This window comes from Mya arenaria, chromosome 16, assembly GCF_026914265.1.
Source record: "Mya arenaria isolate MELC-2E11 chromosome 16, ASM2691426v1".
Lineage (NCBI taxonomy): Eukaryota > Metazoa > Mollusca > Bivalvia > Myida > Myidae > Mya > Mya arenaria.
This window is the reverse complement of record NC_069137.1, coordinates 47,511,979-47,527,918: the sequence shown is the minus strand read 5'-3', so window position 1 is coordinate 47,527,918 and position 15,940 is coordinate 47,511,979. Positions and strand designations below refer to the sequence as shown.

General features: G+C 35.8%; 1 protein-coding gene across 3 annotated transcripts in view; it reads right to left on the bottom strand.

Annotated features, from left to right (window-relative positions):
- The window catches only part of LOC128221817 (SKI8 subunit of superkiller complex protein-like), a 36,097-nt gene extending 22,087 nt beyond the window's left edge, over window positions 1-14,010 (bottom strand). The window contains exons 1-8 of one of the 3 annotated variants that reach the window (XM_052930419.1): window positions 13,955-13,971; window positions 13,161-13,178; window positions 10,478-10,505; window positions 10,100-10,205; window positions 8,198-8,283; window positions 7,104-7,190; window positions 4,242-4,390; window positions 2,901-2,994 (exon numbers count right to left, since the gene is read on the bottom strand). In XM_052930419.1, the coding sequence (XP_052786379.1) occupies window positions 2,901-2,994; window positions 4,242-4,390; window positions 7,104-7,190; window positions 8,198-8,283; window positions 10,100-10,176 (493 nt within the window). In that variant the 5' untranslated portion in view covers window positions 10,177-10,205; window positions 10,478-10,505; window positions 13,161-13,178; window positions 13,955-13,971. Of the gene's footprint in view, window positions 1-2,900; window positions 2,995-4,241; window positions 4,391-7,103; window positions 7,191-8,197; window positions 8,284-10,099; window positions 10,206-10,477; window positions 10,506-12,452; window positions 12,483-13,160; window positions 13,179-13,954 lie in introns of all 3 variants that reach the window. The other 2 variants (XM_052930421.1, XM_052930418.1) reach the window with 2 other exon arrangements.
- Between the last annotated feature and the right edge of the window lie 1,930 nt (window positions 14,011-15,940).

The window sequence follows — 15,940 nt, the reverse complement described above, 5'->3', positions numbered from 1 at the left end:
ACCTTCCAGAGTGTGTATGAGTTTCCCTGTAGCGATATCAGGCACGTTTACAACCACTCACCCTCCAGAGTGTGTATGAGTTTCCCTGTAGCGATATCAGGCACGTTTACAACCACTCACCCTCCAGAGTGTGTATGAGTTTCCCTGTAGCGATATCAGGCACGTTTACAACCACTCACCCTCCAGAGTGTGTATGAGTTTCCCTGTAGCGATATCAGACACGTTTACAACCACTCACCCTCCAGAGTGTGTATGAGTTTCACTGTAGCGATATCAGACACGTTTACAACCAATCACCCTCCAGAGTGTGTATGAGTTTCACTGTAGCGATATCAGACACGTTTACAACCACTCACCCTCCAGAGTGTGTATGAGTTTCACTGTAGCGATATCAGTCACGTTTACAACCACTCACCCTCCAGAGTGTGTATGAGTTTCCCTGTAGCGATATCAGGCACGTTTACAACCACTCACCCTCCAGAGTGTGTATGAGTTTCCCTGTAGCGATATCAGGCACGTTTACAACCACTCACCCTCCAGAGTGTGTATGAGTTTCCCTGTAGCGATATCAGGCACGTTTACAACCACTCACCCTCCAGAGTGTGTATGAGTTTCCCTGTAGCGATATCAGGCACGTTTACAACCACTCACCCTCCAGAGTGTGTATGAGTTTCCCTGTAGCGATATCAGGCACGTTTACAACCACTCACCCTCCAGAGTGTGTATGAGTTTCCCTGTAGCGATATCAGACACGTTTACAACCACTCACCCTCCAGAGTGTGTATGAGTTTCCCTGTAGCGATATCAGGCACGTTTACAACCACTCACCCTCCAGAGTGTGTATGAGTTTCCCTGTAGCGATATCAGGCACGTTTACAACCACTCACCCTCCAGAGTGTGTATGAGTTTCCCTGTAGCGATATCAGACACGTTTACAACCAATCACCCTCCAGAGTGTGTATGAGTTTCCCTGTAGCGATATCAGACACGTTTACAACCACTCACCCTCCAGAGTGTGTATGAGTTTCCCTGTAGTGATATCAGACACGTTTACAACCACTCACCCTCCAGAGTGTGTATGAGTTTCCCTGTAGTGATATCAGACACGTTTACAACCACTCACCCTCCAGAGTGTGTATGAGTTTCACTGTAGCGATATCAGACACGTTTACAACCACTCACCCTCCAGAGTGTGTATGAGTTTCACTGTAGCGATATCAGACACGTTTACAACCACTCACCCTCCAGAGTGTGTATGAGTTTCCCTGTAGCGATATCAGACACGTTTACAACCACTCACCTTCCAGAGTGTGTATGAGTTTCCCTGTAGCGATATCAGACACGTTTACAACCAATCACCTTCCAGAGTGTGTATGAGTTTCACTGTAGCGATATCAGACACGTTTACAACCACTCACCTTCCAGAGTGTGTATGAGTTTCACTGTAGCGATATCAGACACGTTTACAACCACTCACCTTCCAGAGTGTGTATGAGTTTCACTGTAGCGATATCAGACACGTTTACAACCACTCACCTTCCACAGTGTGTATGAGTTTCACTGTAGCGATATCAGACACGTTTACAACCACTCACCTTCCAGAGTGTGTATGAGTTTCACTGTAGCGATATCAGACACGTTTACAACCACTCACCTTCCAGAGTGTGTATGAGTTTCACTGTAGCGATATCAGACACGTTTACAACCACTCACCTTCCAGAGTGTGTATGAGTTTCACTGTAGCGATATCAGGCACGTTTACAACCACTCACCTTCCAGAGTGTGTATGAGTTTCACTGTAGTGATATCAGGCACGTTTACAACCTCTTACCTTCCAGAGTGTGTATGAGTTTCACTGTAGTGATATCAGATTGTGTATGAGTTTCCCTGTAGCGATATCAGACACGTTTACAACCACTCACCCTCCAGAGTGTGTATGAGTTTCCCTGTAGTGATATCAGACACGTTTACAACCACTCACCCTCCAGAGTGTGTATGAGTTTCCCTGTAGCGATATCAGACACGTTTACAACCACTCACCCTCCAGAGTGTGTATGAGTTTCCCTGTAGCGATATCAGACACGTTTACAACCACTCACCCTCCAGAGTGTGTATGAGTTTCCCTGTAGTGATATCAGACACGTTTACAACCACTCACCCTCCAGAGTGTGTATGAGTTTCCCTGTAGTGATATCAGACACGTTTACAACCAATCACCCTCCAGAGTGTGTATGAGTTTCCCTGTAGTGATATCAGACACGTTTACAACCACTCACCCTCCAGAGTGTGTATGAGTTTCACTGTAGCGATATCAGACACGTTTACAACCACTCACCTTCCAGAGTGTGTATGAGTTTCACTGTAGCGATATCAGACACGTTTACAACCAATCACCCTCCAGAGTGTGTATGAGTTTCACTGTAGCGATATCAGACACGTTTACAACCACTCACCTTCCAGAGTGTGTATGAGTTTCACTGTAGCGATATCAGACACGTTTACAACCACTCACCTTCCAGATATCAGACACGTTTACAACCACTCACCTTCCAGAGTGTGTATGAGTTTCCCTGTAGTGATATTAGACACGTTTACAACCACTCACCTTCCAGAGTGTGTATGAGTTTCCCTGTAGTGATATCAGACACGTTTACAACCACTCACCTTCCAAAGTGTTTATGAGTTTCATTGTAGCGATATCAGACACGTTTACAACCACTCACCTTCCAGAGTGTGTATGAGTTTCACTGTCGCGATATCAAACACGTTTACAACCACTCACCTTCCAAAGTGTGTATGAGTTTCACTGTCGCGATATCAAACACGTTTACAACCACTCACCTTCCAAAGTGTGTATGAGTTTCCCTGTAGCGATATCAAACATGTTTACAACCACTCACCTTCCAAAGTGTGTATGAGTTTCCCTGTAGCGATATCAAACACGTTTACAATGCCATCAATAGCTCCACAGGCTATAAACTTGCCATCTGGGCTCTGAAATAATTAATGAATGTTAACCTCAATTAATTAAGCAAAAAAGACATTACACAAGTACCCCAACTATGTTTTATTACCCCATTAAAACTGCCTTTCAAATAGGACAAACAAGGATAGGATTAGACAGATTGTTAATGGACAGCATATTAACCCCTTCACCCCTTTGGTTTTTATTTCAAATTCTGTGTTTTTGGTATGACAAGACATGCCTGGGGGGGGGGGGGGGGGGGGGGGGGGGTAGTCATTTATTATGTTGGGGCTAATAGCAGTCCTACAGCAAATAACTATGTCGGAATTATTAACCAAGCGGGTGTCATTGACCATGTCGAGGCCATTTACTGTCCGGGTACCATTTACTATGTTTTGGGCCATTGACTATACGAGGGGCCTTTAATCTCTATAGGGGCCATTACTACATGGAGGCCTTCAGTTGCCGAAATTAACACAAGCCCGCAAGCCCTACACTGATAAGTTTTTTCAGGCTTGTTAAAATTCTGAATTTTATTAAGCAGGGCTTGTTCAAAACTTTGACGCCAAGCACTAGTATAAGAATTTGGGCTCGTTCATTCGAAAGTCCAATTTCAATGACTGGGCCGTTACCCATGCAGTGGCTGTAACTATGCTAACTTACTAATTGTAAGTTTAGTACAACACTGGACCTTCATATTCTATACTAACTACTTATTGTAAGTCTTCACCACAACAATTTTTATGCAATACTGATTGTAAATTTTCCCAGAACCTAAATAAACAATACTTTTTCTAATATTTATGCAATATTTACGGTAATTTTTCCACCAAACTTACATATCGATGGCCTCACTTCCAAATGTCGAAGCTATAAAATGCCATGTTTTCAGTAGCGATGTATTTAGGATTAAATCTGGGTAATTGGATCACACATTTTTTTAAAAAAATGCCTAAGTCACAATTTTTGTAGTAACAATTTTTGAAGGATCGGCATTTTTGCTTCTATGTGAGATGTCCAATCATTGCTCGACATTTTGATCACATGATACAACACCATTTTCTCATTGGACTATTTACTCCTCATTTTCTAGTTAGATGCGGCTCGCCTGTATGATTTATTAAAGTGATGTAAAAACTCCATAACAGAAAAAATGTAGCTTTTTGAAGTGAGGCCATTGATATGCAATACTGAGAGTAGTTTGCCTAGACCTACACATAAACAATACTTCATATACTGGTATGCAACACTTAATGTTAGTTTTCACCAAACTTACATATGCAATACTGAGTGTTAGTTTTCCCCTGGTATCCAAGGACGATTCCTTTCTGCCAGAGTCTACTCCAAACAAGTTGATTTTACCATGGTGGCTACCTGACGCCAGGAACCGGGAATCGGGAGAAAAGGCAACTGTCCATGCATCCACTGAAAAAGTAATCTTGATTGAGCAAGAAAGAAATGATTTAGTTAGGGTTACATCCTTTTTAAGAAACAGGTAGGGTAGGTATGCCTTTTTTAAGCTTTAATTGAAGAACTTGTCATCATTGGAGAATGGTGTAAATTAATCTTCTGTAATAGTATAAAGCTTTAAAAGTCTTCAACTACATATTAAAACACACACTTTTTGTTTCTAACAACTGACTATAAAAACGGTAGGGTCAGCGCTTACTTAGTTGGGTCGGGTAAATTGAAATGAATTTTAAAACATTGAACACTTTATACAGGAGATCACTTTAAAGGGGCTGTACTCCGTATGATGAAAGAGCGAAAAAAAAGAAGAAAATTGTTGAAAGCTGACATAAACTTGATATCAATGTGTTCCATGCCACATAGTTTACAATTAATTTCTTTTTCGCATTTTTCTCATATTTTTCCATTAAAAAAAATTACTAGGTATGTCTACCTAGTAGAATTCATTCCTTATGCGTGATTGGCTAGTCAATATTATCAAGTGATATTACCACGTTAGGTATATAGCTTAAATATTCCACTCTTTGATGGGTAAGCCTTCGTAGCACAGTGGATACAACACTGGACTGCAATTTTGGTGACACAGGTTCGAACCCTGTCTCCGACTCAAATTTTTTTTTGGTGTCTTTTTTTACAATTATGATATCAAAGAGTAAAACATTTTATTAAAAAATTGTCCTGAGAATCGTTACAGAAAAAAACTTTTTTGGTGCCAATCTGGTGTACAGTCCCTTTAACACCATACTCCAGTGATAGAAATAACATTCTTATATAAAGCCTAATAAAAACAAAAAATAAAAAGCCTACCTACCTTACCAGTTTTTGAAAAGGATGTAACCTTAACGAAATATTTTCTCTTTGTTTGGCCTTTTTAAGTGTTAAGTTGTTGTCATATACAGTTGTTAAAATATTGTTTATCTTCTCCAAAAATGCTATATGAAAACAATATAAAACATACCTTTATCTTTTTCTTTTTTTGGGGGGGGGGGGGTTATCAACCACCCAGTGGAAATTTCTGTCAAAAAAATTGTCAACCAACAAAAAAAATGGTGGCCTAACAGAACCAATAAAATGGTTTATAAGAATGCAGAAATGAAAACATCTCAAGACTGTGGACACAGTAGGAGATATTAATTTCACAACCTGCAAGCCTTTGTTTCTTGTCAACTGTACAAATTAAAACAAATTCATTAATATTGTAAAGGTTATATTATCATAGAACACCTGTTGTTAATGGAAATCAATTCCATGTCTACATAGTGTCGTGGTTAGCACTATTGAGTGTCATTTCAATAGATGATTCTAGTAGAAAATTCTAAGGATGGCTGCACAACTAGTAGAAGCAGTACATGCACTCAGAAAATCTTCTGACCTAATACTCGAGTACTCGTAAAAATTTGAATTGGTTTTCCGAAGAGACATGTTCATGTATCCGGTGTACGTGGGTCATCGTTATATTGGTCATTTTCATCAAGGAAAATCTTCTGATTGTGTACTCGAGTACTCAGAAAAATTTGAATTGTTTTTCGGAAGAGACATGTTTATATACCTGGTACATGGTTCATCGTTATATTGGTTCTTCTGATCATGTACTTGAGTACATGGATAAACTTGAATTGGTTTTTTGTTCACAACATAGGCCTGTACCCTGTACGTGGGTCATAGTAATATTGGCCATTTACATCTAAGTTTTTCATCTTTAAAACTGCACCCTCACAGATTGAACGTTTTGACAACTTTTTTATTTTTTGTCTTGGAACGAGCTGATGTTTTCGAAAATGCATAAAAACCAGTTATATAAGACTGCTGACAACTAATAATATCGTAGATTTTTATATTTACGTTCAAAAATTGATGTCCCGGACAAAACTTTAAGCATGAACATTAACGAAGGGCAATTACTCTAAAACTAAGAAAGCAAGAGTTACTGTTCTTGTGCACTGCACTTGCCCTCCATGTGATCTATCTACATATATGAAGTTTCAAGTTGATAACTCTTATAAATATTCTACAAGATATGCCCCAGACAAAACTGAAAGTATGAAAATTAACAAAGGCTAAGGCAATAACTCTGAAAATATGGAAGCAAGTGTAACAGTTCTAGTGCTCTGCAGTCTTGCCATCGATGAGATCTATCTACATATGAATTTTCAAGTTGACTAACCACTAGTAGTTTATGAGATATATGCCCCTGACAAGTGAAAAGGTGACGTGACCACCGCCACTGCCTCCAACCCCGCTGCCACCGACAAAGAAACTGTGAGAGTGCAGCTTTAAATAACTGTCGACTTTTGTACTAGTTACATCAGGCCCAAATATCACAAAAATAGTCAAATCTCAATCTCATTTCATTTCACCATAAACATATTCTAGAGCAAAAAATATACTTGAGTAATTGTTAAAATACAATAAATTGTACTCAAGTACCTTATTGGGTGTAGAATATTTTTCCCTAGGAATCTAGACCAAAAGTTTTAATCAACATATCCAATGATAGAAGGTGGTTTCAAATGGTGTAAAAAACATGTATTATTTAAAAAAAAAAAAATTTATGTGGTAAATCGAGTTGAGACCGAGATTAAGATTTGCCTTAAGTATGTTCGTGAAATAGGGGCCAGAACCATTTGGCTACACCTATGGGCAAAACACTATGAACACAATGTTTTACCTGGTCCAGCATCTATACTTTTGGCACATTTTCCAGTCTCCAGGTCCCAGACTCTCACATGGCTGTCAAGACTGCTAGAAGCTGCCACTGTTATTGTGTTAAGGCTTACTTGTATACAAATGTCAATGAAGTCACATACCCACTTTGGCACATTCTTTTACTCACTGAAGTGAATTTCACATTCAGAATTTTTCCATGCATAGATCAGGGCACATATTTTAAACACAGAGAATAAATAATTTTCTGACACTTCCATGACTAATGTGTTCAAATATATAAGGACCAAATGCAAGACTTTAAAAATTTTAACATTGGAAAGTACCTTTGAATTCTAAATCAACAAAAATGAATTTGTTTGAATGAAACCATATGGACCAAAATAAAGTTCCAAACTCCTTTTATATTTAATTACTTGCTCTTTCATCTATCAGGTGTTCAGAGTTTTTGACCCACTTGCCACAAAATCAATAAAATAAATATAAATTGACAAGAATGTTGGGATAGATGGATTGACAGATTGACAGATTACTATATGCCACCCTTCAGAAGCACAAACAAATGATAATTCTTTCACAGTTCTTTGAAGTTTGACTTAAAAGATGCACTCTTACTCACAAATAAGATTCACCACAATTAAAAATAATATTGTTTTAATATTCCAAGAAGGATGGATGAATGTCAAAAACAATGGTTCTTATGAAGGATACCGAGTTTAATTTGAACAAGAATTAGATCGGAAACAATCTTCGGGACGTACGTACATACAGACAGACAGACAGACGTACGTACGTACGTACGTACGGACAAGGGCAACCCTATATGCCGCCACTTTGTGGGGGCATAAAAAGCATAAACATGCTATTTCTACCTTATGAGCTATAGTAGACTACAGTAAATCTTTTAGCACTCACCAATCATTTAATATTTTTGCGTTTTCTGCTATTAAATTCACGGTTACAATCTTGTTGTCAGTAGTAAATATTTTCCATAAATGCTTTATTCAGTAAGTAGTTTAAGGTTTATCAGTCAAAATTTATGTTTGTTATATATGTGTATGTATTGATTTTGAATAAGGGTGACACTTTAAAGGATACATGTTCCTTCTCCGTTGATATCCACGGAGACGACACCTAGCTGGTGACCTTCTAACAGGTGCCGTAACTCCAACTTTTCATCCACCCTGCAAATGTAAACAATTGTTTCAGAGTTGTCCTGCTTTATTTTGATATACTTGGATACTTCAATATTCACACATATGACCCAAAGGCACAAACTTTCAAACAAAGAAAAGCTGTCCTAGGACAGCGCTCGACTAAATGCTGTTTTGTCTTAGAAATTAATACAAAAATGATGTAATATATGCCTGAGTTTGAGGTATGATTACTTCTATTAAATACTCGCTCACTGGCTCGCCGGCTGCTGAGCACCCACCCACCAATCCACTCACTTACACACTCACCATTAAGCTAATTTCACGGTTGGAGCAGTACAGAAGGGAGAAAATCGCATTGAATTATTTATGTACTGTATATCTGAGTTTCCTCCCCTGTATAACCTTATAAAAATTATTATACAAAATAGTTACAGTCAATAATGTCAAATCCAGAACTGCAAGGAGTTTTTCAGTTTAAATGAGCTTTCCTTTTCATATCCATGTTTTATACTTGTGTTTTAACTGTTAATATTCGCAAAATATTAGTCATTACACACTCTTTAAGTTACTTTTTTACTAAACATGAACTAAGCATGTAAATCAAACATTATTCCAGGTATGTTTCACAAACTGATTTTCATAAAAATCTGGTACATTCTAGTATGATTTTCAACTCCACATGGACTCTGTTGAATTTTTGTGTTCTATTACAAAAATCTTGAGTTAAAGCTTAAACCTAAAAATGACAAATTAAAAAGTGAAAAAGTGAAAAAGAATGCAACAATGCGACGAAACCAGGTTTTCATTGATTGACAGAAGAACTTCAGGCTTTGTTGTGAGATTCAGTTTCTCTATTTTAACAAACAGTGACCTTGACCCTAGGGGCTCCAAATGCAACCCTATGGGAGCCCTCCATAAACACTTCCTACATACCAAGTTTGGTCACAATATGTCAACCCTCAGTAAGTGGTGGGGGATGTGTTAAGTCATGGATTTTAAATCCATAAAGCAAACACTAAGTTTTGGAAATTTGATCATTCAGCTGTTTGTGAGTGATGGAATGATGAAACAATACTGGAAAAATGAGACTTATGAAGACTAATGACTTTCCTAAAAAAATCTGCAAGCAAAAATTCAAGAATGGAAATATATGGGTCATTGTCAAATCAAATTAACATAAAAGTTTAAGCATATGCTTGACTCTGTTGCTTTTACAGTCAAAAGGAGGCATAACTCAACAGTTATAAAAACCAGATTTATGAGTTTACCATATGCACAAGTGTATAATTGGCAAAATGTGTACCAAGTTTCATACCAAAATCATTTTTTACAGTTTTAGCGATTTGACCAAGGTTTTGCAACACTACACCAAAGATACCATGGCTATGATGATAACTCAAACTTGTTTTCTCTTAAATAAATAAAAGAGCTTATTTATAAGAGAACATAAATTATGCTAGATTGTCATCCATTTGTTGCTTTAAATTGGGGAGGGGGGTTACATTTTTTTTTCATTTTTCTTAGACGACTGATTCACCCTCTGTTATTTTGCTTTTTCTTATTACATAAGCGACCATAAACATGTGTTTCTAAATGAGCTACGAACATCATCATAACAATACTCCCTTTTTAATGGTGAATGTTTACATCAGCACCTGCTGGAATGAATAAACACTGTTCCTGGACAGTGCAGGAGCAATATGCAAATACAGAGCTCAGTAAGCTATTTTTATTTGAGGCAATATATAAGGAGCAGTGAAAAAAATTAGGGGGTGGGCGGGGATGAAGATCTAGCAATTTTATTTATAGTCGCCTAGTGGCTTATAAGCAAATAATGGCCTACCACTTCCAGACTTTGACTTTATCATCTATGCTGCCTGTAACAATGTTTTCTACATTGTCTTTGTTACTTCTGCCCATCGCGCAGCTCCAGATACTGTCATCATGAGCTAAAAAGAGGAACATAAGCTAAAAATAGATTCATATGCCAAAAAAAGAAATTTGTGCTAAAAATAGAATAGAAAATCAAACATAAATAGAAACATTTATTTCATTTCAAAAAATATGTAGGAGATAATTTAGCTAAGCTATTTTACCACTTGATTATTATAAGCCTTCAATATAATGGAATATGAGCTATACTTATAATTGTTATTTGAACAAAATCATAAAAAGTTAATATGTACATGTATGTACACTCTTTGAAGCCAATAAGACTTACCATTTTCCTGCTTGTGAATTATGGAATACTGAAACAATAGAAATATAAGATTAATGGCAGTTTGAACAAGAAATTATCTGAAGAAAATTGTTTACATGTAAAATTCAACAACACAAATATGAATGTAATGAAGCAAGTCTTTGTAGTATATTGCGTTGCTGAGGTGATTTAACAATTTGATTGAGACTAAAATATGCCCATAAAACAATCTCACCAAGTTTCATCATATTTTATGATAAACAGTATATACTGTACAAAGTTTTGCTGGTGGTGCCAACACTGTCACTGCTGGAAAATCTATTACTTCTATATATGTCCAGGGCTTCCTTTAAAGAATGTTTGGAAGTATATTTCTCCATAGAAATGAGTTAAAACTTTCCAAACTGAATCCTTGGAAGTACAAAAACTTCAAAAACATCCTAAGTTAAAAGCTTAGAAATATCAAATCAATATCATTGAAATATCAAAACAACAAAACCTTGTGTCAATATTACTTTTATTGTCACAATTTCAATCAGTCTTGAAGTAAAATAAATTTTTATAATATAAATCTGTGAATCTGGCAAATTATAGTTGTAAAATATTTGATTTTGAACATACTAGTTGAAAAATAGTGGAAACAATTACTGTATTCGAGAGACCTAAACTTCTAAATTTCAGTGAAAAACCTTTCAGTACTGATGGACATTAAGTTCATACTCCCAGTTTCAAATTTTTAATGGAAGCCCTTTATGTCGCAATTACTTACGTGAGCCGTTATTCGTAAAAGTTAAACATCTGAATTTATTTCTTAACTTAAGTCAATTTCCTTTAGTGTACATAATGTCAATTCAAAAGAAAAGTATAAGGGTTTTGTAACTTGAAAATATATTTTTTCAATCAAATCAGTATTTCAGAAATAATAATAAAGTTATTATTATAATATTATATGATAAGTTAAATACTTAATTTAAGATAACGACTAAAGTGAGAAAATGACTAAGATGTTTTATGAATACTGGCTGAGATCATGGAGTGTCCATCTAATAAAAATAATCAAATTCAATGCTCATAATGTTCAGCAAGTTTAAACAAGGCAAAACAGTCTTTAATTCCTGTTGGGTAAAATTATTATAATAAAAAATGTTCATATCACACATAAGTGATTTTTTGGAAATAATTTTACTGCCATGGCCTTGCAAATTGGGGAAAAAGGGTCAAAATTGAGAAAAAATACAAAATAGCAAATATAATGGCAAAAACACATGTTTTCACCTTTCAATGCATACATTTTGCAGTGCAAGAGTTAGTCTTGTCAAGATTTTGTTTATTTTTCATAAAATTTATTGCAATACAGTACACAATATAGTGTTTTATCGATTCATTTGCATAACCTGCATTTTTCAAATTGGGAAAAAAACATCAATTTTGAGGAAAAAAATGGACATTTTTTGCAAGGGGAAACTGCCTTTAGACTGCAGTAAATTGCACCAAAAAGATCACTGACATATTACCTATCTTTACATAAAATATATCAACCAAAATCCACACTCACTGTATTGTTTATTGAATAACTACATGTGTAAGAGCAATCTGAAATCATCTTTACTACAAACTAGTTTTTACTACAATGCTAGACTTTCATGAAGTCAGACATTTAATGCTAAAAGAAGTCGGGAAATTGGAGAACTTCAATATAGGTTTCAAAGGGGTAACGAAAAAAGAAACAGTGGGTCAACACAAATTGCCATGTTTTATGTTTACTAGGACTCAACCTTTTTTCGTTTCGGAAAAAAAGAACAGCTATAAAGTCAAAGAAGGAAATAAAACTCAATAGGACTTTAAAGGAAATTTAATGATAACCAAACTACATCTGTATCAGTAACACAGACTTTGTGCAAGATGGTTGAAGCTCAGTACAGAAATAAAAGGTGCATTAACAGTCAAATGCTTAGCCCTGTTTCTGAAATGGGCAGAATTTTGTGCAGTATTATACCACTTTATCACTGCTTCCCACTGAGGATCCCTGGAATTAAGATAATTGCATAATTCGGCACTTTTAGATTTCCAACATTCATCAAGTATTATATATTGTATGGTAACTATTTCGACTAATTGGTGAATTCTTCTACATAGTAAGTAAGCTAACTATTGCCTATAGGTGAAAAACACACACTCAAAATTGTCACTGGCAACTATTGAGCAATTCAGGTGTATGTTAATGCTATAAAACTATAGCCAGTTTGAGGAAATCAATTATATATACATTATTCAGTCATCCAAATAAGTATTTAGGATGAACCAGACCTAATTCTTACACTGGTGATTGGCCTAGAAATATCCATAAAGACCTATATAAAAACCAGAATATGAGTGAGCCCATAGGGCATTTTACCAGGGCATAGCTTGCAGGCATGTGCTTATTGCAACCACTGAAATATCATGACTGATAAATACAATGGTATTTGTGATATACCAATTTATATCATTCTTGGTGTCCTGGAAGGAAAATTTTACAAAATTTGGGAATATTACCATATTTGTTTCATTTACTAGCATATTCAAAAATTAAAACACTAAGTTATATATCTAAAATGTTAAATAGTGTTATCTATTATTCACTAATGCCATGGACCTATAAACCATAAGTCCGTGCTAAAAATGCCTAATAATGAAAACCTCTTTTTTCTCAACTGTAACAAACCTTGTGGGTAAAGAATTTCTGAAAAGATACACACATTTTATTAAAGAGCTATCATCAAAACACTGCTTGTAAAACCCATGTTCCGATTCAGGGTTCGAATTTAACTTTGAGGAGCACTCGCAAAATTTTGCGAGTGCATTTTGAGGCAACTCGCAAAATGAAAAATCAACTTGCAATTTTATTATTTGCTTTATTCCCTTATAATATTGTCTAATTAAAGTATAAATTTAAGTTTACACTCAACTAAGTAGCGGAGTTAAGTTCATGTTTATTCTACTTTCCTTTTAACATTTTGTGGTCTAGAAAAAGCCACTCGCAGAATTTTTCGAGCTTGAATAAAAGTCACTCGCAATTTGTAAATGTCGCTCGCATTTTGCGAGTATGCGAGTCTAAATTCGAACCCTGCGATTTAGACAAATAAATTGTTAAAAAAAATGTATTATGAAGTATAGATTTTATTAACAAAATCGTTATTCAGTTTTTGGATTAGAAATGCGCTGTATTAAAACAACAATTTTTAGTCGGAATGGAACATATTCAAACAGCAATTTCTTATCAAACACCGAATCGATTGCTGGTGACTTCACAGAACTTCACTTGTTCACCGAGTTTTGACAGTTTCAGTTTGTTTATTGTCTGTCAGTTATTTTGTAAGATATTAATTTTCTTGGAGACACAGCGTCCGAAACATAAACCATTATAAATGTTATGCATTAAAACAAAACATAATAGAACGGTCCTTAAGCAATATAAAAAGCTTAAAACAATAAAAATATCTTTGTTTACAAATTTACCAGAGCACTGCCCGCCATGCTTGTCAACCAAATATGTATAACACGCTGCCTTATGATCGTCGGTTGTAGACCACTAAATTTTTTTACGGATCTCCTTGTGACGTAGTGACCTCCCTTTATGCGTGAAATAAAACATAACTAATTTACATATATTATGATCACTTATGACAAATAGGTACATACGTTATCTTCCATTACTGTAAGTTTTAAGAAAAAAATTGTTAGTGATATGCAATTAAAAACAACAAACTCTTCTTTTGGCAGATAATAGCCGCTTATATTACATAATTATAATACATTAAACTGAGCCGAAACCGGCAATTCTGGGTTAGTTTCTTTCTTCCTTTCGTGCATCTATTCACAATATTAAAGAAACAATTTCGACATTCCATTAGTTATGCAAATAATGCGTATTATTTGTTTTGTCCCACCACAGATTATAAGTATCTTCCGTGGCCGAGTGTGTAAGATAGGTTCTTCCCGACACGTGCGTAGGGTGTTTTGCGGAAACGAGGTTTCCACGAGTGACTATGGTAGATGCTTTTTCTCCCCTCAGTTAAACAAAATTAAGTAAAACTGTTGTTTTTCTCTGTAACTCTTTTGTGCGTAGGGAAAATAGATGAGAATGATATGTGATGATTCGTGGATGTCATGGATACGCGGGTTAGTCTTATCGGTCTTCAAATCTTTCTGGGAGAGTGAAGCATCATTTCTTAAAAGGTGCGGGAATACTTCTTTATGGTGACATTTGAAATGAGAAATAATTAATTAGCGTTCTTATTATTGCCACAAGACAAGGTTCTATGACGCTATAGACGACAATCTTCAACAAGGGAGGTAATTACAATGATGATCATTAAAAAGGAGTTCCATACGGGTACTTGTGTTATCTTTGCCCATGGGCAAGATAAGAATTTCAAGCACGATTAAATTTTAGGATCTACTTATCTGAGCTGTGATACAGTAGATCTAGACGTTGAGCCATGCTGGAAATCCTTGTCTTGCCCACAAGCAAAGAAAAAAGTACACGATGGAACTTCATATTATAATTCACTACGCACAAAAGCATTTCGATCGAAAAAAATCATTTTGACTTTATATTGTTAAACTGAGGTTGGTTAAAATTATCTATCATGGCCGCTCGTGTAAAATAGTTTCATCCCTCCAGGAGGGTTTTCTGCGGAAACTCGGTTAACATCTTTTCGCGAAAAACTCTTCGCTCGGAAAATACGTTTTACCTGATAAACACTTTATTTAGACCATAGGTGCATTTGTATCTCTATAAATTAACTGACATTCTTAATGGCGCATGTGTTGTCATTATTTGTTTGTCTTTATAGGTGTCTAAACTCCTTCATTTCGTTGTAAAAGTAGTACCTAACCTTTTTCATTCATTTTCACTTTTGACTCTTTCATTTTCATTATTTTTCATTATTCTTAGATAACCTTTAACTCTAACATTTCACTTATGCACCAGGAATAAGTGCACTCGTATTTGTATTCATATTTACAGGGACTCGCCCAGGTTGTGTAAAATGCAAGTTTTTGTAAGACGAAATAAAGTGTGGCAAATCAAAAGAAGTCTTAAACTAAGATTCTGACGGTTGGAACCCTTCACCAAATGTTGATATGTTCAAATATCACCTTTGAAGTCCACAATTTTGAATAGCGTTAGTAACTCATTTCGACAAAAGGCTTAAATGTTAAGTTATCCCCCAAATGGTATGTAGTATGGGTTCTTGTTGGCGGGTGGTCGTTTTTTTTCAACCTTTGACTGTACCGGCATCGGTACGGTCACCACTATAATCAGAATATTTTTTATACCTGAATATTTATTTTTTCTGCGATTTCGGTATCAAAGAGTAAACTTATTATAATATAAGTTTTTTTTCAGATGTATTACCGTTCGAAACATTTTTGTGCCATGAGTGAGTCCCTTAAAAGCTGCACTCTCACAGATTGAACGTTTTGACAACTTTTTTTGTC